A 24009-nucleotide genomic window follows, 5' to 3' on the forward strand; every position below is an offset into this window, starting at 1 on the left:
GGCCCTAGAGTGATTGATATTAAGTATCTTCCAAAAGGCTTAATTTAATTTAAAGGGGTAAGTCATGGCAGGAGAGCTCAAAGTCGTGGTGTGCTCCTCCTGCTTTATGTGGGAAGCTGGGAACATTTTCAGTGCCCGAGGCCAGCATGTGTGCGGGAAGGGTCTCCAGCTGCAGCTCCTGTGAGCGAGCAGGGGCTGGGGACACTGTGGAGCATCCGTGAGGCAGAGAGTATCGTGGATAGCATGTATAAAGAGGTGGTCACACCACAGGCTAAGAGTCCTCAGGCAGGAAGAGAATGGGTGACTGCCAGGCAGAGCAAGGGGACTAGACAAGTAGTGCGGGAATCTCCTGTGGTTATTCCCCTGCAAAATAGATAATTTGCTTTGGATACTGTTGGGGGGGGAAAATGGCCTCTCAGGAGAAAGCAGCAACAGCCAAATTTGTTGCACCATGGTTGGCTCTGTTGCACGGGGGAGGAGTAAAAAGTGTGGGAATGCAATAAAGTTATAGAGGATTCAATTGTAAGGGGAATAGATAGGCATTTCTGTGGCTGCAAATGAGGCTCCAGGATGGTATGTTGCTTCCCTGGTGCTAGGGTCAAGGATGTCTCAGAGCAGCTCCAGGACATTCTGAAGGGGGAAGGTGAGCAGCCTGTGGTCATGGTACACATTGGCACAAATGACATAAGTAAAAAAAGGGATGAGGTGCTAAAAGCAAAATATAGGGAGTTAGGAAGTAAGTTGAAAAGTAGGACCTCAAAAGAAAGTGATCTCAGGATGACTACCTGTGCCACGTGCTAGTCAGAGTAGAAATAGCAGGATATATCGGATGAATACGTGACTGAGGAGATGGTGTGAGGGGGAGGATTTCAGATTCCTGGGACATTGGGGCTGGCTCTGGGGGAGGTGGGACCAGTAGAAACTGGACAGGTTACACCTGGGCAGGTCCAGGACTGATGTCCTCGGGGGAATATTTGCTAGAGTGGTTGGGGAGCATTTAAACTAAAATAGCAGGAGGATGGGAACCTATGCAAGGAGTCAGAGGAAGGGGAATCAAGGACAAGAACAAAAGACAGAAAGGAGAATAAGAAAAGTGACAGGCAGACAAATCAAGGGCAAGAATCAAACAGGGCCTCAGTGAAAAATAATGGAAATGGGACAAGCAATGCTAAAAAGACAAGCCTTAAGGCTTTGTGTCTTAATGCAAGGAGCATTCGCAATAAAGTGGATGAATTACCCACACAAATAGATGTAAACAGGTATGATATAGTCGGGATTACGGAGACATGGGGCTGCAGGGTGACCAGGGATGGGAACTGAACATCCAGGGGTACTCAGTATTTAGGAAGGACAGACAAACAGGGAAAAGGTGGTGAAATTGCATTGCTGGTTAAAGAGGAAATTAACACAATAGTGAGGAAAGATATTAGCTCTGACGATATGGAAACTGTATGGGTAGAGCTGAGAAACACTAAGAGGAAAGAAACGTTAGTGGGGGTTGTATATAGACCCCCAAACTGTAGTGGTGTTGTTGGGAATGGCATTAAACAGAAACTTAGAGACGCATGCAATAAAGAAACATCTGTAATTATGGGTGACTTTATCTGCACATAGATTGGGAAAATCAAATTAGTAACAATACTGTAGAGGAGAGAAAACAGGGAATTATAGACCAGTCAATCTGATATCGGTTGTGGGGAAAATTCTAGAGTCTATTATAAAAGATTTAATAGCTGAGCACTTGGAAAACAGTGGCAGAATCAGACAGAGTCAGCATGGATTTATGAAAGGGAAATCACGCTTGACAAATCTACTGGAATTTTCAGGATGTAACTAGTAGAGTTGATGAGGGGGAGCCAGTGGATCTGGTTTATTTGGACTTTCTGAAGGCTTTCAACAAAGTCGCACATAAGAGATTAATGTGTAAAATTAAAGCACATGGGATTGGGGGTAGTGTATTGAGATGGATAGAAAACTGGTTGACAGACAGGAAACAAAGAATAGGAATAAACAGGTCTTTTTCCGAATGGCAAGCAGTGACTAGTGGGATACCACAGGGATTGGTGCTCGGACCCCAGCTATTCACAATATATATTAATGACTTAGATGAGGGAGCTAAATGTAATATCTCCAAATTTGCAGATGACGCAAAGCTGGGTGGGAGGGTGAGCTGTGAGGAGGTTGATTTGGACAAGCTCAGTGAGTGGGCAAATGCAATACAATGTGGATAAATGTGAGGTTATCTACTTTGGTAGCAAAAACAGGAAGGCAGATTATTATCTGAATGGCTATAAATTGAGAGAGGGGAATGTGCAATGAGACCTGGGTGTCCTCGTACACCAGTCGCTGAAGGTGAGCATGCAGCTGCAGCAGGCGGTAAAGAAAGCAAATGGTATGTTGGCCTTCATAGCCAGAAGATTTAAGTACAGGAGCAGGGACGTCTTATTGCAATTATACAGGGCCTTGGTGAGACCACACTTGGAATATTCTGTGCAGTTTTTGTCTCCTTATCTGAGGAAGGGTGTTCTTGCTTTGGAGGGAGTGCAGCGAAGGTTTACCAGACTGATTCCTGGGATGGTGGGACTGACATGTGAGGAGAGATTGAGTTGGTTAGGAATATATTCACTGGAGTTCAGAAGAATGAGGGGGGGGGATCTCTTAGAAACCTATAAAATTCTAACAGGTCTAGATAGGGTAGATGCAGGAAGGATGTTCCTGATGGTGGGGGAGTCCAGAACCAAGGGTCACAGTTTGAGCATGCGGGGTAGACCATTTAGGACTGAGATAAGGAGAAATTTCTTCACCAACAGAGCAATGAGCCTGTGGAATTCGCTACCACAGAAAGTAGTTGAGGCCAAAATGTTGTATGTTTTCAAGAAGGAGTTACAGATAGCTCTTGGGATGAAAGGGATCAAAGGGTATGGGGAGAAAGCAGGAGCAGGCTATTGAGTTGGATGATCATAATGAATGGTGGAGCAGGCTCGAAGGGCCGAATGGCCTACTCCTGCTCCTAGTTTCTATGTTTCTAATGTTTCTCCTTTCCAGGAGGAGAATGCACATAATGCAACCAAGTGGGTGAGGGCTGGCAGTGGCCTGGCACAGTTGGCAATTCTCAGCCGCTTCTAGCAGGAGGCCCTAGACTTGAAGAGGTGCCATGCGCCCAGGTCCACTGGGGTCAGTGAGGCTGGGGTGCCAAGGGCAGGTATGTTTGCCCAGCAGTGAGTTCACCATTGTTCTCCCAGCAGCCATGGCAGTGCTGAATGTTCAGTGATTGAAGTTTGCGACATGGGTTGACCATTGCTTATGGAAGGATGAGTGCATAATGATCCAGGGGACAGGGATGTACTTTGTCATTGTCTCCATGTTAACTGATCCAATGTCCTTGTTCTTCCTTTCAACATCATCGGAGCAGGGCTGGGAGGAGGAGCAGCAGAGGCCCATCTCACACCTGTGGGGCCTGAAGTCTCACCAGCGTCACACCATCTCTGCCAGGCAGGCACCAGTGCAGATATTAGCACCTCGGTGGGAATTGGAACATCAGCTAGTGTCCCCGGACACAGTGGTGTGGGCACTTCAGAGTCACTGGAGGAGCTGCCAAAGACAGAGAGTGCCTATGGTGCCAGCAGTTGGGGACCAGGCACATGCTCAGTCAGCGCCTTATGATGCACCTCTGGAGTCACCCGCGACGCAGCAGGTGCAGAAAACGCGGCCGGGTGTGCGGGAGCATCTGGGGGAGATACATGAGGCTATGCTTGGCTTGGTGTCCGTGGTGGAGGAGTTTACGTGAATGCTCTCCGAAGCAATGAGCCACATGTCCAAGCGCCATGCATCCTCCATGGAGAGAGTGTGGGTGACTCTTGTGGAGAGGCTCCTCCAGGAGACCCACCAGGGCTTCCTGGGGATGTGCTCTGACCAGCAAGCCCTCACATCGGCATTGACCTCAGCTGGTCAGTGCCAGTGTGGTAGATGGTCTGGGCACCAAGTTTCCCAGCTCAGTGCCCATCCATCCAGGGTGAGCAGCGAGGTCCGAAGCGACATCATGTCAGCACAGCAGCTGCCTGGCGTCTCTGCGGGCATCTTTCAGGGCACTCCGGATGAGGGCGGCAGCGCCTCCGCTCCTCTGCCAGTGACCATTGCATCCGGTGAGGCTGCGACGACTGGGGAGATGCCAGCTGTGGAACTGGCAGCTTCCTCCCAGGTGGGGCCAGCACAGGCTCCACAGGCCAGAGGACGACTGCCAAGGTCATCGAGGCCAACAGGACAGCAGAGTCAGCAGGCTGGCTCAGATGCCACTCCCAGCGAGTGGTCAACACCAAGACGTACCATCCGAAAACATAAACATGAGGCACCTTAGGCACACCACTGGTTTATCACTGGTGCTTTTGTGTTAGCCCGAGATGAGGTCTTTATGAGTTGGCGTGATTTTAAACACCTTTGTCATTTTGTTTCATTATTTCTTTGGTGTGATATTAAATTCAGACATGTCACCATGACTGAGAGTGCCTCTTTTCTTCTGCAGGTGGATGGTTTCCAAAAACGTAATGAGTGCATTGTGGGACATTCAGCTTTATTAACAAGGCCCTTAGTTACTGTTCATAACCAGGCAGATTTTGCACGTAGGTATTGAGTATGGAGCCTGCAGCACAGGCTTGTCCTGGAGGTCCATCTGTGGTGTACGAGCTGAAGGTTCGTTGGATTAAAGCCTCCCGGGTGTCCCTGCCTCCCTGCAGTACGCCCGGGTCAGCGTCTACTCCCTCAGCATTTCCCTGTGTGTGCTCATCCTCGGACTCACTGCTGGACTCATCGTGTGCATCCGGAGCAACTACGTCTACAACCTCATCGTCCACTGCGTCCCCCCTTTCCAGTGCAAGATCGTGGAGAGCGCAAGATGCAGCCACTATCAGGGACACTCAACCTGGGGGGTACTGGAGTGCGCCCCAGGCGTCGGAAGTGCATCTTGAGAAGACCGATGGTTCTCTCCACCACAATCCTTGTGGAGCAGTAGCTCCTATTGTACCGCTGCTCAGCTTCTGTTCTTGGATGGCGGAGAGACATCATGAGCCACCTTCTGAGGGGATAGTCCTTGTCACCCTGCAGCCCTCCATCCAGCTGGGCTGGAGCACTGAAGAGCCTCGGCACCTGGGAGCGTCTGAGGATGTAGGCATCGTGGGAGCTGCCTGGGTACCTTGCACAGACTTGTAGAATCAGCATCCTGTGATCACACACTATCTGCACGTTCATGGAGTGGAAGCTCTTCCTGTTGACGAAGGCACCGGGCTCACCCACTGGCACCTTGATGGCCACATGTGAACCGTCTATTGCACCCTGGATGCAGGGGAAGCCAGCAATGGCCGCTAAGCCTCTGGCTCACTCTGTCTGGCTGGCCTTGTCCCAACTGAACTGGATGACAGTCAATGCATGCCTGAACAGACCGTCTGTAACCTGCTTAACACAAGTGTGGAAAGCTGATTGGGAGACACCACAAAGATCACCCACGGACCCCTGGAAGGAGCCAGAGGCAAAGAAGTTGAGGGCAACTGTGACCTTTGGAGCCACTGGCATGACGTGTCCACCCACACAGTGCCCCTTGAGAGATGGGGCCTCCTTCGGCACTGCACCTCAGTCATACTGAGGTAGCTACTTTGCCACCTATATACCCTGGCAGGAGGGTGGCATTTTCTGCGGACTTGGACTACCTCTTGGCCCTGCGGCACTTGTGCCTGACCTCCCAAAGGTGGCTCCCCTGGAGGCTGGATGTGTACTCCTGGCCTCCTCCCCCTTCTGGCCCTCCCTTCCTCCTCAGAGGAGCTGCCCCCAGTTGACAGTTCAGCTCCCATTCCCAGGCTAAGGGAAGGCTTCCTAAAACCTGCAGGCCCAAAAAAGATTCCTCACGGCAGAGTGCTGATCTGAAGGTTAAGAGTCCAGGCCAAGCAGCTGCTATGAATTTTGAAGTATTGCAGATCACACAGGCAAATATTAGTAACTTTGAAAAATAAATAATTGACTGTGCACACTCGTGAACCCAGTTACCCCTCTTATCCTGCCCTTGAATGAGGTTTATATAAATGTGTCCTACCTGCCTGCCCATTGTACCCGTGGGCCAAGCCGAAGATTGCACGGGCGCCGAAAAATCACTGTCGATTAAGGCGCCTCAAGGGCCTTAATTGGCCGGTGAACTAAAGGCGGGCACGCATTGGAGATCAACGCGCGCCCGCCCAACGAAATATCGCGATGGCGTGGGGTGACGTTGGGATGCTCGCCTGATGTCACCGCGCATGCTGGGATGGGCCCTGCATGCCAACGAGAAAATTCTGCCCTATGTGTCTGACACACACATACACACACACACACCTTAAAATGTCAGGTAGATACTGTGCCTACAGTTCCAAATTAGTTGGGTCAAGCTTTGGAGAACAATCAAATATAAATCTTTCAATGTATAAATACCTCATATTGTTAGATACTTGGGGACTAACAAGAACCACCTGCTGCCTTGTAGTTTTGTGGTTTCGCAATGAACTTCCCAATACCAAGGCTCCTTTTCCATATAGGTCATTGGTTGCTAATGTTACAAAGGCTTGATCTAGAAAAAGAGAAGAAAAAATGAATAGAAGACAAAAGGCATTTCTTCCGCTCCCAATTCAAGCTTTAGATTTCAGTACATTTTCTTATGATTCACGAGCTCTGAGGAGGCGAAGACGGCAGTGTGCTGTCAGAATGTGCTTCACACAAAAAAAAGACTCTGCACCCTTCATGCAAGCTTCAAGCCATTTCAATTTGAATTGGGGGAGTAAGTTTCCTATTCAGTGTCCATTTATTCTAGGGAAGCACCAACAGATTTAGGTCAGTTGGTGCATTACACATTTCATTTTATTCGCAGAAAAATTTGGTGGCAACCTGCGGAAATTGGTAATGTAATCTAATCACAGCTAACGTTAAAAATCTGAACTGTTGCAAGGATCAACTTTTGTGTTTAAATGTATTTTGAATTAGCTTGTAGCATTCATATAGGGTAGATTACTTCTGAGAGTTGGCAGGTACATCATCTGTAAAAGGAATCATAAAACGAAATTCACTTGGAAAAAAGGTTAGTGCAACTATCACTGTTCTTTTTAACCGTCCTTCTCAAAGTGGTGTGGATCTTTCTCCCTACTTTTCTTTTCAATATTTAGTTATCTATTGCTGGGGGAAAAGGCAGGTCCCTTTCTCTAATTGATAGACATTGAGTTTGCATGCCCAATACCCAGCAGGTCCCTTTCTCTAACTGATAGACATTGAGGTTGCATCCCCAATATCTATACTTCAGGAGATGAAAGCATAAGCTGGATTCCAGAGTTCAATTTTCTCAAATCTACCTAAGTGAAATTGCAACACTGGGAATGAATTTTAACTGGACATGAGGATTACTGCCTGGCTGATGTTTTGAACATGTAAATCTTTAAGCCAATTCTTGGTAGCTCCAATGTTGAATAGTAACTTCCATGATGATGTTTTGAAATGCTAAATCAGAACTGTTATCTATGATTGTGTTAATCATAGATGGCTGTGTCAATCATCAGTTATGTCATTCTTCTAGGGCAGAATTTTACATTTGGCATGTGGGGGCAGGCCCAACATGCCCATCCCTGGAACCATTCTCATAAATCTTTTCTGTACCCTCTCCAACACGCTGGAACATAAAATGATGCACGATGACCTTGGGCGTGCATCCCGACGTCATTGCACTGTCTCGCGATATTTCACGCCCGCCAATAGTTGAAATATTAAGGCCATTAACGAACTAATTACTTTAAAGTTTACGCTGCCCATCCAACCTAACGGGCAGGCGAAAAGGCCAAGCCCCCTTTATGTTTTTAGGAAACCTCATCCACGAGCGGGATGAGGTTTCCTAAAGCTATTACAATTATTCATTGAAAAAATGAAACATGTCCCATCTCACGTGACACAATCACATGGGGGGACATGTTTCATTAAATTTTTACTATATTTTTTTTTTTAAAAACAGGCACTTCAATCTCCCTGAGGCAGTTCCGTGCCTCACGGAGACTGAAGCACTCTTCATGCGCATGCATGAAATAGCACTCTCCCCAACTCTCCCTCCTCCCCCCTCCATCCACACAGGTAGCGCTCAGTGCTACCACTCGCATTCCACACTGGGCGGGCCTTAATTGGCCCGCTTGCATGAGATTGGGGTGCGGAGTCGATCGCAGGCAGCAGTCGGCTCCGTGACCACTCCCACCGAGCCTGCCCGGCCAATAAAAAAATCCAGGCCCTAGTTTCCCAAATTATGAGTTTTACATTCCACGGCAGCCCACTTTCAAGGCATTTTCTTAAATGTCAAACATTTCCCCCAATCATAAGAATTCCATCATGCAATCAGCCTCCAATCGGGTTAATAGGGTAGAAATAACATATCCAAGTCACGTCAGATAGTTTTAGAATGCTGTTGATCTATAAGAGTTTTGAATATGCTAGTAAATGAAAGAATAGACAATTTTGAGGGGACTTTCTTCACTTTTACAGCACCCCCTCCACCTCCAAATTAGGAGTAAAGTGGGATGCAAAACTGAGAAATAGGGCAAAACTTGACAAAGAGTACTTGTCAAGATACCTATGGCGACTGATAGTAATTTGGTGTTTATGCCTATAATATTAAAAGACTGGATAACTTGAACCTAAGCTCCACTATTTATTTAGCCTCTCTGTGACTTTGGCCAAAATTCAACAAGTGAGGACAGATACCATTTTAACCCTCATGCTCATTGCTGACAGATGAGTAGAAGAAAATGATATATATATATGGTTAGTCACCATTAACTGAGCTCAGCACTGCATGGATATTAAAAATGTAACTGGATGCAAGTTCTTCCTAGTAGAGACAACTGACTTTATACAGAAAGTTGGTGTGAACTCCCTAAAGTTTCTGGATGTTGTTAGAACGGACGCGAAAGCATTGGAGAGGGTACAGAAAAGATTTATGAGAATGGTTCCGGGATGAAAGACTTAAGTTATGTTGGTTGATTGCAAACTGGGGCTGTTTTCCTTGGAGAAGAGAAAGTTGAGAGGAGATCTGATAGATGTGTTCAAAATCATGAAGGGGCGTGGGCAGAATAATTAGAGAGAAACTGTTCCTATTGGCAGAAGGATCAAGAACCAGAGGACATGGATTTAAAGGAATTGGCAAAAGTAACAGCGACTTGAGGAAAGACTTAAAAAAAGAGTATTTAGGATCTGGAATGCACTGCTCGAGTGTCATGGTATAACATTAAATTGTGGCTTTCAAAAGTGAATTGGTAATTATCTGAAAGGGAAAAAAATTCGGACAATGGGGGAGAAAAAGGGCAGGGTGGGGAGTGGGAATAACCAAGTCAACCTTGCACAGACATGACAGGCTTAAGCTAAATGGTTTCCTTCTGCTGTAACAATTCAGCAATTATTACCCAATCGGAGATTACTACATGCAATACCATATATACATGCTGGGAAATGTAGTCAAAGAGAGAAATGTGATAAGCAAGATTCCAAAACAGCAACATGATAAATAAGCAGAAAATCTCCTTTACTGATGTGAATAAGAGATAAATGTTGGAAAAGATGGCAGGAGAATTACCCTCCTCCCTCTTTGAATAATGCCATAGGATTGATTACACCCACCCAAGAGGGCAGAAAGGCCTTCAGTTTAACACCTCCTTGGGAAGAGTGTCAGCCTGGACCAAGTGCTTAAGTCTCTGCAACGGGGCTTGAGTCATGATGTTCAGACTCTGAGGCAAGAGTGCTAGCGCTGTGTCAAGGTGTACAACTAAAAAAATACATTCACGTGCGTGTTGTTGCTTTGCCCTGAATTCCCAAATACCAATTATACAGCGTCAATGCGTGACAGGAGAAGAAAAATTAATCTGAATGCAGAAGTGTTGTGGGCAATAGTACTATAAGCTATAATACAGCTGAATCATCAGTTCAAACAATGACAGAATTTGAATAATACCAAGGAAAACAGCACATCAGTGAATGTTTAATGAAAGGCCACGTTTGCTGCCAAAGTCGTGCATGTGCAGTTATGCCGCTTACACTCCGTGACGTTCCTGTGAGCAATGGAGATCAGAATTCTACTCATTCCCCCAAACTCTGCGACATTTATCCTCTCCTTTTAGTTTCACTTTTTTTTTTAAGGATTTTGGAATGAGAAAGGGCTATTTTATTCAGAACAAAATACAATAACCATTTTTGCCTCAGTGTTATGACGTGGCAGATGATGTGTGCCAGATGGACCAAGTCCATTGGGGAAACTTGTCACACTATCACAACAGTTTTGCAATTTGTATTTATTTGGAGATGTATACTCTGAATTCAGAAGTAATAAGTCCACCAAGACCTTTAGAGATTTCAAAAAATTAACAAAATAAAAAGATGTCAAGCACATACATAACACATTATACTACTATAACTCCTAAAGTTCCTAATTAACCTGACCCCCCCCAGTTACGCTCCCTTTAAGGAAATGGTCTGAAATAGATTTTAGATTTAAACCAGACTCAGCAATTTAACAATACAAAAACAAAAATACCGGGAAAAACTCAGCAGGTCTGACAGCATCTGCGGAGAGGAACACAGTTAACGTTTCAAGTCTATATGACTCTTCAACAGAACAGAAGTTAACACAATACCCTGGACAGTGAAATTCCAAATGGCTTTTCTCCAGCTTCAGTTTCATAAGGCAGCAGACTTTGCACAAATGCTGGAGGCTTTATTAAGGCTTTTCACACATTCCTGATAGATCTTACATGGCCTTCTCCTGGCACATAGCCTTTCATTCCCATTTAAAAAAGAGAACCATATATAAAGATGTAAATTCTATTGCTCCATATGTCTTTGAAACTATATCTTCCTCACAATATAAAAATGTTGCTACTATTTATTATCAGTAACCTTCGGGAAAAATAAACACATTCCTTAGCCTTGCTTATCTGGCTAGTTATAAACAGGCTAAAATCCCTTTGAAATCCAAATATCCCTCCATTTATCTAAAAATGCAAATTCCCTTCACAACTTACATGCTAAACCAGCTTCCATGTTTACTCATTAGCTTGTCAAGCACCTAGCTTCTTTTGATGAATTAAACTTGCAGTCCAAATGTAGTACAGAGGCTGGAGACATCAAACTCCCTTTAAACATGCAATAGAGCAGGTTTTCAGATTCCTGCTTCTGAAGCTACTGAAGCACCCGGGCACAGCCACAACGATTAAAAATGGGTTGGAAAATTGGCTGGCTCCCTAATGGATGTGGTATCCTTCTCCCTGAATTTTCCCCCTCAATGCTCTGTACCTAGAGATGATTCAATGTGCCCAGGTTAGGAAGGCAAAAGTGACAATTTTCCACTGTCGGCAAAAATTCAGCTTTACGTTTTCTGCGCAGGCGCGGGCAAACGTGCAAGCGCAAACAGGTCCTGGTGCCCATCTTACGTTGGCAGTGGGCAGAATATTCCACACCCCTCCTGCCACCAGGGTTGTCTAATCCCAACTAAAAAGTCAATGGACTTCTGGCTGGGCCAGCAAATCACCCACGGTGGATCCCACCGTGACAGGGCTGGAAAATCCCAATCCAGTGTTAATGAAATGGTGGTTTTACACATGACCCAAAAGATGTGCAAACTCATCCAGGGCTAACTGAGCAGCTGAGAAAAATCTCAGCTTTGTGTATTCTAACCCTCATGAGTTAAAACTCAAGGGCTTAAATTTGGAACTCCATCGGTATGATCTGCCAACACATGGATTCACCCACTAAAATAGTTCAACGATCACATGGCAACAGAAAGCATTCCGCTGCAGCTACAGGTGTCCAACAATTGTGTCAGCTACACAACTCAGCAACACCCAAGTATTGATTGTGTTTTAATTCATTCGCCTCTGGAAAGTCATGCACAAACTATCTGACTCAGCACAATGAGGTTGTCTGAACAGTATCACAGCTCATATTCAACCTGGAGTAGTGTTCTTAATTTCAAGCACAATTTTAATTAAAAAATCAACAGGCCTCGTGGCCAATAAAGTCTTTGAAATTAATTATTGGTCACGTTTACCATGCAAGCTACTCCCAACACATTATATTAGGGTTTTTGCTACAGCGTGCTCATACTCTGTGAAGTGGCCATGATTCATGTATAGGTCTTTGTGACTGATGGCAGGCAGTCCAACAATGGAAAAAGCAGAAGCAGGCATTACTATTGAGTGGTGATATAATGTTCGCAAATCACAGCACAAGAACAAACAAAAATAGTTTCTCCCCCACCCTCCCCACACCCAACCAGGGAGATTCACAATTCCCTGGATTTGGCACTAATCTGAAGGATTAACATAATCTGAACTAAACTATGATAAACCACTAAGCCAAGTTAGAGGAGAAAAAGATCTGAAACTCTAATGTCCTGTCACTGTCAAGTTGAGGAGTCGCTACAATTAACTTGAGCAACTCCAGATTGCTATTCAGCAATACTGCTTAAGTGTAGGTCTATGGACATTGTATCCCATCACAACTCACCCACCAACCATGGCCACTTGTGCAAGGCAAGAAAGTCAAGGAATTTTGCATTCATGATATTGCCAATAAAAAGTTAACATCTTCAGCAAAGGACATCAGAAAATTCCCACAAAACAAAAACACCCCTAAAAAGTAATTAAACTGACTATTAAAAAAAAATCACTTACAATGAATGAATGGATTGTGACAACTGATCAACTGGAAAGTGGAAACAAATAGTCATTTAGTAGTGCAGAACTTTTGAGTATTGTGAAAAAAAGCATGTTGCCAAAGCTTTTCATCCTGCACTCAGGACAATTCGCAGGAATGCCAAATGTAAAGGGAGCTACTCTCTTCTCATCATTCATAAATTGTTGTTCCCTTTACAGTTGGTATTCTTGAGAATTGTTCTGATGAGCACAAGATGAAAAGCTTCAACAAAAAAAAGTGGAAATAGTAACATGTTGCTATCATCTTCAATTTTGGACACAATTCAATTCTCCAAATCTGGCTTTAGGTATAAAGTTATTATGTCAGTGTACCTCAATTAAATTTCTTTATAGTACTAAACTCCCACATTGTACCAAGATAAATAAATAAGTTATCAGTAGTTTGCAGGTAGCTCTCTGTAGCAATCATAGGCATATCACATTTTGTACTTTAAGAAATTACAAGTTTCCTTTAAGAGCAAAACACTTCAGCTTATACATAGCACTGAACTGAACTTCATGACAGAACAGTGTACACAACGAAGATTTACCATTCAGTTGTGTAAATGGTAGGCTCCAGTAATGCAGTTTAATCATGTAGATTTCTTAGGAGCAAAAAACACACGACCAGCCACTTTGAAAGCCGTATACACCCGATCTCTGATCAAGGTGAGAGCTCAGCTCCTGGTATTCTGCCAAATCCTATGATCAAAGATTGAGCTAGAGGGACAGTGTGTACCCAAACTATGGTCTAGACAGAACAGGCACATGTAAATGAAAATCTGGATCCTCTCTATGCAGTCGCCTGGATTGCCTGCAGCTGGTGCAGGGAAATGGCTCTCAACAAAATGATAAAAGAGGTGACCAAAGCTAATGTCAAATGATCACACTACCAAATTATTATGTACTGAAAATCAATGTGTCTAGTCTCATTCTCAGTTTATCCAGACAGCTAAAGGCAAGGTTACCACAACAGGGTAGCATGTTAGGACAAAGACTAAATATGATAACATGAAAATACTGCAGGCACAAGCAATGGCTCAGAACAACTTGATAAATCAACAATATAAACATATTGCTGAAACGGGCCGTGTCGAAGCTTTTTGTCTTGTATTCATCAGGATGCTTCACAGGAATAACAATATAAAAGAGGAAAACAACAATTTATACTGCATGAGAAAAGAGTGCTGATTGGGTGGCAAATGGACAGTAGCCACATGAATGGTATTCACCACTAACAGGGTACTGCTGCCAAACCAAAAAGACATTCTGCCTATCACACAAATGAGTAATGTGGTATATGAACTTCCATGCTAGTGCAATGCTAGGTATGGAGGCTGTATGTCACAAAGACTGGCAGATCATATCAAACAGTATGTCCCAGGCACTGTTTGCAATGGGCAAGGTACAGACTGTACCCAACCAGCCCGTGCTTGCAAAACTCAAAACAATGTCCAACTTTGGATGTTATCCCATGATTTAGGGTTATTTAACAAATGTTGTCCAGTGTGCTAAGAATTACACTGACAACCAATTTAAGATTGCCAGTTGGGCTCGCAGTGTGACGCATTTGCTGTACTGGAAGCTACATATATTAATACACAGAGCCCTGATCTTTGCAGACAGATAGAACATGTACACACATTGTTACTTATTTTGTTTAGCAAGTGGCAGTCATTCGCTGACTCATTCCTCAGGGCCATGCCTTGACCAATCAGGGTCAAGCTGCCTTACTTAAATTTCAAACAATTCTTGGCAGTTAACTGTCAGTCACCATCACTGGTGCATTCTCCATGAAAACACCTCTACCAGAGTCCACTTGCCAACCAATCAGCACTCTCTTCACATACAAAAATCGTTGTTTTCCCTTTACGTTGGTATTCTTGTGAAGTGTCCTGATGAGTGCAAGGTGAAAAGCAGCGACGTCTTTTTTTTTTTCAAGCAATACTCAAGTTTTGTACTACCAAATGACTATTATAAGCAGAAATAGTGCAACTCTGCAACACAGGACACAGCAAATAAGAGGTATAAATTCTTTTAAAAGTCCAAGTACGTACCTGGAGGACTGAATAAACATACAGTCTACATCAAGAGACTAAGGGGGTGACAATAAAATTTTAAAGTTATGGGATTTAAAAAGAGAAACAAAATCTGTTAGCACCATTAAATCCATGCCATTTGTAAATCAAGAGCCAAAATCAATAGGCAATATATGAAACCTTTCATTCAAAGATCATCCATCCCTGCATTGAATACTCTATCCAATTTATCATGGGACTAAATCCTGGAATTCCCTTCCTAACAGCACTGTGGGTGTACCTACACCACATGGACTGCAGCGGTTCAAAAAGATAGCTCACCACCACCTTCTCAAGGGCAATTAGGGATGGGCAATAAATGCTAGCCTAGCCAGTGACGCCCACTTCCCAAAAATGAATATTTTTTTTAAAAAATGAGACAGGGTACCACAAGACTTTTTTCTTGCCTTTCACCCCAACAATAAATTTATCCTCAAAAGCTTCAATTCATCCTGCTCTTAACCAGATAACCACAAAACTTCTACTTTTAAAAAAGTTATGTCATCAGCAGTTATAAGTCACCAGCTACTTTTACTGGGCATCTTCCTTTCTCAAACAACAGAATACAATGGAAGTGGGGATTTACACAATCATGGATTGAGACAGAGACAATGTTTCATTTTCCAGTGTAACATTACACCCATTTTGTTCTTCAGAAAACACTTTGACTAAAGTCAAATCTGGGAGAGAATGAATAGTTGCTGGTTTTTCGAACATTTACATTTGAACTGATGACAGGCGTTTATTTACAACAATATTTCATATTTAACTTTTATCACCTCAATAACTCAACACTTCCTTACTTATCTAACTTATTCTAGAAAGAACTTGCATCCATGAACATTCATCCAATGTGTTTATTGTATTAGACCTTCAACCAAATGAATGTAACTAGGGCCTAATCAGATCCCTAGAATATTTTAATTCTTTTGATGCTTATTGTCATGATAATCACATTCTGCCACATAAAAAACGTCAATGTATTTCCTACTCATTACTCACTCTTTAAAAAAAATCCAATTTATATCCTGATTTTAAAAAGTAACATCCAATTTCTCCACCAAATTCACAACCAGTCGTCATATACTGCCTGATACCCCACAAGATCTTAACATCAGCCTCAACCTCGGGTGCCTCAACACCTATAAGCGAAAAGCAACAGCCCACTCACATCCCTGTACCCCACAGTCCCCAACCTTTCCCACCACCAAGTGGAAGATCTAATGCAATCAGCATATGCACAGCAGTCCAAAGTGACATAATGGGTGGGGTTGCTTCTCTTCACATACTTCCAGTGTTGGGTAATTTATTTTTTTTTTTTAAATTCATTCATCAGATGTAGATGACATTGGCTGGGCCAGCATTTATTGCCCATCCCTAGTTGCCCTTGAAAAAGTGGTGGTGAGCTGCCTTCTTGAACCGCTGCAGTCCATGTGGTGTAGGTACACCCACAGTGCTGTTAGGGAGGGAATTCCAGGATATTGACCCAGCGACAGTGAAGGAACAGGGATATATTTCCAAGTCAGTAAGATGAGTGGCTTGGAGGGGAACTTCCAGGTGGTGCTGTTCCCATGTGTCTGCAGCCCTTGTCCTTCTAGATGGTAGCAGTCGTGGGGTTGGAAGATGCTATATAAAGGGGCCTTGGCAAGTTCCTGCAGTGCATCTTGTCGATGGGACACACGGCTGCCACTGCATGTTGATGGTGAAGGGAGTGAATGTTTGTGGATGGGGTGCCCATCAAGCGGGCTGCTTTGTCCTGGATGGTGTCAAGCTTCTGAGTTTTGTGGGAGCTGCACTCATCCAGACAGATGGATTGTATTCCATTACACTCCTGACTTGTGCCTCATAAATGGTGGACAGGCTTTGGAAGTCAGGAGACGAGTTGCTCAGCACAGGATTCCTTGGCCCTGTTCTGCTCTTGTAGCCACAATATTTATAAGGCTGGTCCAGTTCAGCTTCTGGTCAATGGTAACCTCCCAGGATGTTGATAGTGAGGCATTCAGTAATGGTAATGGCATTGAATGTCAATGGAAGCACCTCAGGAAGAATATAATGGCCTTGCTGTAAGGGGGGGGTGGTTTGTGGTGGGAGGATGGTGGTGTGCAGCACAGATTCACCTGAATTATACTGGTGCTAAAAGGATTAAATTATGGAAGAGTGGTTGCTTAGAATAGGCTTGTGTTTCTCTGAACATGGAAGATTAAGGAATAATCTAACTGATGTGGTTGTGAACCACCAAGAATTTCAGGATAGATAGAAAGCAGAGGTGGGAAAAAAATAATAGGGTGGGTACTTTCCACCCCGGCCTTGGCGGGAACCGCTGCAGGCAGATGCAGCGGCCAGCTAAAAGCCCATTGGCTTTCAGTGGGCCAGAAAACCCCAACCTGAGTCTAGAACAAGCTACGGAACTTTATTAGAGCCAGAGGTGATGTCAGGAAGGAAGTCACACAAAGGACAGTGGAAGCTTGGAACTCTCTCTCCCTCCGCTTGCACCCCCCTCCCCCACCACCTCAACAAAACAAAAGGCTGCTGAGGCTGGGGGTCAATGGAAAATTGTAATTGATAAGACTTTTGTTAGGCAAGAGTATCAAAGGTCACAGGATCAAGGTGAGCAGATGTAGTTGGAATACAGATCCGCCATAATTGAATTGAATGACAGACAGGCTTGAAGGGTGAATAGTCTATCCAGATGCCTATCACCCAATCGCTACAAGACTCCATCCCCCAGTTGAATTTCGACAAAGGTTCAACACATCGCCTGCTCTTTAAAAACGTACAAAGGTAAATACTCCTCCTTGACTCCCTCATGTTCCAGGCCTGGCTCCTGCCAAGGAATTGCTGACTTCCCATTGCAAGCCTGGAGCCCACTGCTTGTGCTCTTTCCATGCTATTCTGCTTCCCTTCCACATGTAATGGAGGAATGGGGATAGGCCATTCAGTCCCTCAAGTCTGTTCCAGCATTCAGTTAGATCATGAATGATCTTGAATATGCCCACCTTGGTTCTGTACCCTTATCTAACCAAAATTTGAGACATTGGGTAAATAAGAGGGAACGATGGGCAGCAGCAGCAGAAGAAAACAACAAAAGGGGAGGAAAAAAATTGGTGCAGTGCTAGAAAAGCAAGAAAAAGAAATAAGATTGTGTTCTTCATATGTCAACTTTGAAGCTCCTGAATTCCTCACCAAAAGCTTCAGTATCCCAGTGTCCCATCTCATTTGTGTCATCACTGAGATTTCCACCTCCATAATATCACTCGACTTCACCCCCATCAGCTGGTGAAATCCTCATGCATGCTTTTGTTACCTCTAGACTTGACTATTCCAACACTCTTAGCGGGTCTCTTGCATGCCACCCTCTGTAAACCTGAGGTCATCCAAACCCTGCTGCCCATCAAACCCCATGCCCACTGATCTACACTGGCTCCTAGTCAACCAACACCTCCATTTTAAAATTCTCATCCTGGTTTTCAAGTCCCTTCATGACCTGGTTGCTCCCCATCTCTAATCCCCTCCAGCCCTACAACCCTCTGAGATAACTGTAATCCTTCTAATTCTGGTCTTTTAGGAGTTCCCAATTATAATAGCTCCACTACTGGTGGCTATTCCTACAGCTGCCAAGGCTCCAAGCTCTGAAATTCCCCCTCCTCACTTAAACCCTACCTCTTTGACCAAGATTTTGGTCATCTGAACTAATACCTCCTTATGTGGTTTGCTGTCATACTTTGTGTTACAATGCTCCTGTGAGGGACATTGGAATATTTATTACATTAAAGCTACATAAATACAAGTTGTTGCATTCTGCTCCCATTGTGCTTGTCTTCATGTAACTCCATCCCCAATTTGATCCACAAGGAATAGGGTTGGTTGGAGGTTTCATCACAAGACTTGCCCCCACACTGCCTCCCTACACCAATTGGAAAGCAAAAAGATTCATTGCCCAATTGGATGATGCTTGACCGTCAGCCAAACAACCTTTATATCCCATTTTCAATATTTTTCTATCTGGTAGAGAAAAATGTTCAAAGAACATGACCAAAAAAATCTTTTTAAATATCCCTATGAATTTTCCCCAGGGCGGCATACCACAGTGTCCTGGAGATTGATCTTCAATTTTTGGAGACTTCAGACCAATCCTGGAGAGTTGGCAACTCTAACAAGGTATGTCACAAGAGATGGAACAACTTCCACCTTTAACAAAATAAGCCAAAAGTGCTTTGCTTAGGAGAGAGACAAAACAGCAGCCATCAAACAAAGGTAGGAAAATAGTTATGGTCAAAATGGAGAGCATAAGACCATAAGACATAGGAGCAGATATTAGGCCAATCAGCCCATCGAGTCTGCTCCGCCATTCAATCATGGCTGATAAGTTTCTCAACCCCATTCTCCCGCCTTCTCCCCGTAACCTTTGATCCCCTTACCAATCAAGAACCTATCTATCTCAGTCTTAAATATACACAATGACCTGGCCTCCACTGCCTTCTGTGGCAATGAATTCCATACATTCACCACTCTCTGGCTAAAGAAGTTTCTCCTCATCTCTGTTCTAAAAGTTCTTCCCGTTACTCTGAGGCTGTGCCCTCGGGTCCTAGTCTCTCCTACTAATGGAAACATCTTCTCCACGTCCACTCTATCCAGGCCTTTCAGTATTCTGTAAGTTTCAATCAGATCCCCCCCTCATCCTTCTAAACTCTATCGAGTATAGACCCAGAGTCGTCATAAGTTAAGCCTTTCATTCTTGGGATCATTCTCGTGAACCTCCTCTGTACCCTCTCCAGGGCCAGCACAACCTTCCTGAGATATGGGGCCCAAAATTGCTCACAATATTCTAAATGTGGTCTGACCAGAGCCTTATAAAGCCTCAGCAGCACATCCCTGCTTTTATATTCCAGTCCTCTCGAAATAAATGCCAAATTGCATTTGCCTTCCTAACTACCGACTCAACCTGCAAGTTAACCTTAAGAGAATCCTGGACTAGGACTCCCAAGTCCCTTTGCACTCCAGATTTCTGAATTCTCTCCACATTTAGAAAATAGTCTATGCCTCTATTCTTCCTACCAAAGTGCATGACCTCACACTTCCCCACGTTGTATTCCATCTGCCACTTCTTTGCCCATTCCCCTAACCTGTCCAAATCCTTCTGCAGCCTCCCCGCCTCCTCAATACTACCTGTCCCTCCACCTATCTTTGTATCATCTGCAAACTTAGCCAGGATGTCCTCAGTTCCTTCATCTAGATCATTAATGTATAAAGTGAAAAGTTGTGGTCCCAACACTGACCCCTGTGGAACTCCACTAGTCACCGGCCGCCATCCTGAGAAGGACCCCCTTATCCCCACTCTCTGCCTCCTGCCAACCAGCCAATCTTCTATCCATGCTAGTACCTTGCCTCTAACACCATGGGCTGTTATCTTACTGAGCAGCCTCCTGTGCGGCACCTTGTCAAAGGCCTTCTGGAAGTCCAAGTAGATAACATCCATTGGCTCTCCTTTGTCTAACCTACTCATTACCTCCTCAAAGAATTCTAACAGATTTGTCAGGCATGACCTCCCCTTGATGAAACCATGCTGACTTGGCCCTATTTTCCCATGCACTTCCAAGTATTCTGAAATCTCATCCTTAATAATGGACTCTAAAATCTTACCAACGACCGAGGTCAGGCTAATAGGCCTGTAATTTCCCGTCTTTTGCCTCACTCCCTACTTAAACGGCTGGGGGGGGGGTTACATTAGCGATTTTCCAGTCCTCTGGGACTCTCTCTGACTCCAGTGATTCCTGAAAGATCACCACTAACGCCTCCACTATCTCTTCAGCTATCTCCTTCAGAACTCTGGGGTGTAATCCATCTGGTCCAGGTGATTTATCCACCTTCAGACCTTTCAATTTTCCTAGCACCTTCTCCTTGGTAATGGCCACCATACTCACCTCTGCCCCCTGACTCTCTTGAACTTTGGGGAATGTCAGTCGTGTCTTCCACCATGAAGATTGACACAAAGTCCCTATTCAGTTCCTCCGCCATTTCTTTGTTCCCCACTACTACTTCTCCAGCTTCATTTTCCAGCGGCCCAATGTCTACTTTTGCCTCTCTCTTATTCTTTATATATCCAAAAAAAAACTCTTGCAATCTTCTTTTATATTACTGGTTAGTTTACCCTCATATTTAATCATCTCCCTCCTTATTTCTTTTTTAGTTGTCCTCTGTTGGTCTTTGAAGGCTTCCCAATCCTTTGGTTTCCCACTGCCCTTCCCCGCATTGTATGCTTTCTCTTTAGCTTTTATGCTGTCCCTGACTTTCCTTGTCAGCTATGGCTGCCTCGTCCTCCCTTTAGTATGCTTCTTCTTCCTAGGGATGAATTTTTGCTGTCTCCCTCAAATTTCTCCCAGAAACTCCCGCCATTGCTGTTCCACTGTCTTTCCTACTGGGCTCATCTCCCAGTCAATTCTGGCCAGCTCCTCCCTCATGCCTCTGTAGTTGCCTTTATTCAACTGTAATACCTTTACATCTGATTCCAGCTTTTTCCTCTCAAATTGCAGGGTAAATTCTATCATATTATGGTCACTTCCTCCTTCACCTTAAGCTCCCTTATCAAACCTGCCTCATTATACATCACTAAATCTAGAATTGCCTGTTCCCTAGTGGGCTCCACCACAAGCTGCTCCAAAAAGCCATCTCGTAGACATTCCACAAATTCCTTTTCTTGGGATCCACTACCAACCTGATTTTCCCAGTCTACTTGCATAGTGAAATCCCCCATGATCACTGTAACCTTGCCTTTCCTACACACCTTTTCTATCTCCTGGTGTATCTTGCGCCCCACATCCTGACTACTGTTCGGAGGCCTGTACATCACTCCCATTATGGTTTTTTTAACTTTGCGGTTCCTCAACTCTACCCTCACAGATTCTACATCATCTGACCCTACATCATTTCTTGCTATGGACTTAATTTCATTTCTCACTAACAAAGCAACCCCACCCCCTCTGCCAACCTGCCTATCTTTTGGATCGGATGTATATTCTTGGATATTGAGCTCCCAGTCCTGATCCCCTGGCAACCATGTCCCGTGATCCCCACCACATCGTACCTGCCAATTTCAATCTGCGCCACAAGCTCATTTACCTTATTTCGTATATTGCGTGCATTCAGATACAAAGAAGTGAATTTTGACAAGGTTACTAAAGGAGGCCTTAAAGTGACGTTTAAAGAGTTTCAGAGCGTGGGACCAAGAGACAGCTGAAGACCGTCTCCAAGTGGGAAGGAATGCAGAAGAGGCTGGCCTCAGAAATGAGGGAGGCAGGTGTTGAAACTCGAGGCTGCAAGTGATTGCAGGGCGGTGGGTAGCAAGTCCACGGAGGGACTTGCAATCGATCCTGAAATCAATGTAGTAGAGCACGGGAGGGACAGTGAGAACGAAGGTGGTGGGGGAGCTGAATGAATATCACAAGATAGAATGCAGTCTTCGATTAGCTTTCCTTTCTTTTTTAAAAAAAAGTGCAGAAGTTGAGGCCGATAAGGAAGTGAGAGAGTCGAAAACAAAAATAAAAATGCCTGGAAAAACTCAGCAGGTCTGGCAGCATCTGTGGAAGGGAGCACAGTTAAGGTTTGGAGTCCGCACGACTCTTCAACAGAACAAAGAGTCGAAGTTTAACAAAATGCATGGATTTCAGGAACAGTTGAAGTATATTAGTCTTTTTCTCTCTCGAAGTGGCAGGTCATACAGTACTACAAAGAGATAAGAGACACTATCAAGAGGACGTCAACCTCAATCACTGGTCAACTTGATCCTACTCTTCAATCATTGACAAAGTTACCAATGAAAGCGGTAAGACCTGCTGCTCAAGGTGAACAACGCCAGCTACTGGCCAGCTCCAGAAAATGGAAAGAAACATTTTAATGTCAAAGGAAACAGGAAAGTTTTGTCACAAGCCGATTTTCCTTCATTTTAAAATGCCCTCGACATTTTTTTTCTGGACGATGTAAACGCCGCCTTCAGCCTAGACTGATACACAGAGTAATTCATTGCTGGGTGACATGATGATTAAAAAGTGTTGATTTAAAGATTTTTGACGCAAAAGTTGAGCGGAAAGTAAGGCAAAGCCCCAATTGGATAAGACGGAGCGCTGCTATTTTCCTGGGATCCCGCACAGCAACGGGGAGGCAGCTTGGGACACAAAGTCCACATCCAAGTTGGGGAAAAAAAAAACGTTTTTTAAAAAAAAAAAATAAAAAGGACAAATCAGATCCCGAATCACTCAGTCTTAAAAATCATTTTTTTTTTAAATACGGAAGGATCACAGGAACAGTCTCTCATGGTACATTTCGGGTTGACCCAGGTCAATTTCAACCGGAAGGAGAGAGAAAGCGGAAAGAGAATCGAAAAAAAATTAAACAGTTTTTTAAAAAAACACACCAAGTGATAAATTGCAGTTTGATCCTGGTTTACACACACACACACAGACACAGAGAGAGACAGACAGAGTAACCGTGCAGAGTCCTCCGCATTAGTCCAGGGACACGCTCCACTGATTGACACTGGCTGCCGGAGCCTGTCCGCTCCTTCCTCCTCGCATTCCCAAAACAAGCTGCATCTGCAGATCAGAGCAGGTTTACGATTTCACCCCGTGTAAAAAAAAAAGGGGGAACAGGGCGGCCCAGAGTCCACACTCACCCGACATGTTGACTGACACAACGCGCGCAATCGTCCCGAGTCCAGGAGCGGTGCTGAAAGTGCTGCAATCTTTAGCGGGATGGGGCTGTCTGCATGGGGGAGGGAGGGAAGGAAGGAAGGAAGGAAGAGAAGCGCTGCGTCTCTCCGCTGAAGCCGGGACACACACACCAATCTTTTGCCCCCGAGCCGCCCAGTCTCTTCTATATACGGCGGCTACGACACGTGATGGTGGCAGGAGCCAGCCCTCCACACTGGCAATGTGTGTACGTGTGTGTGTGTGTGTGTGTGTGTGTTTGACTTGTGTGTGTACGTGTGTGTGATAGATCAGTTTGACTTGTGTGTGTATGTGTGTGTTTGACTTGTGTGTGTACGTGTATGTGTGTTTGACTTGTGTGTGTACGTGTGTGTGATAGATCAGTTTGATTGTGTGTGTACGTGTGTGTTTGACGTGTGTACGTGTGTGTGATAGATCAGTTTGATTGTGTGTTACTGTTGGATTATGTGTTTCTATTTGTGTGCAGTCTGTGTATACACATGCCTCTAT

General features: G+C 44.5%; 1 protein-coding gene across 2 annotated transcripts in view; it reads right to left on the reverse strand.

Annotated features, from left to right (window-relative positions):
• Positions 1-23790, reverse strand: part of LOC121274049 (glycogenin-1-like) — a 78471-nt gene extending 54681 nt beyond the window's left edge. The window contains exons 1-2 of one of the 2 annotated variants that reach the window (XM_041181189.1): positions 23466-23790; positions 6448-6583 (exon numbers count right to left, since the gene is read on the reverse strand). In XM_041181189.1, coding sequence (XP_041037123.1) covers positions 6448-6583; positions 23466-23472 — 143 coding nt within the window. In that variant the 5' untranslated portion in view covers positions 23473-23790. The remainder of the gene's footprint in view (positions 1-6447; positions 6584-23465) is intronic. The other variant, XM_041181194.1, reaches the window with a different exon arrangement.
• Positions 23791-24009: the final 219 nt, after the last annotated feature.

Source organism: Carcharodon carcharias, chromosome 2 (assembly GCF_017639515.1).
Source record: "Carcharodon carcharias isolate sCarCar2 chromosome 2, sCarCar2.pri, whole genome shotgun sequence".
NCBI lineage: Eukaryota > Metazoa > Chordata > Chondrichthyes > Lamniformes > Lamnidae > Carcharodon > Carcharodon carcharias.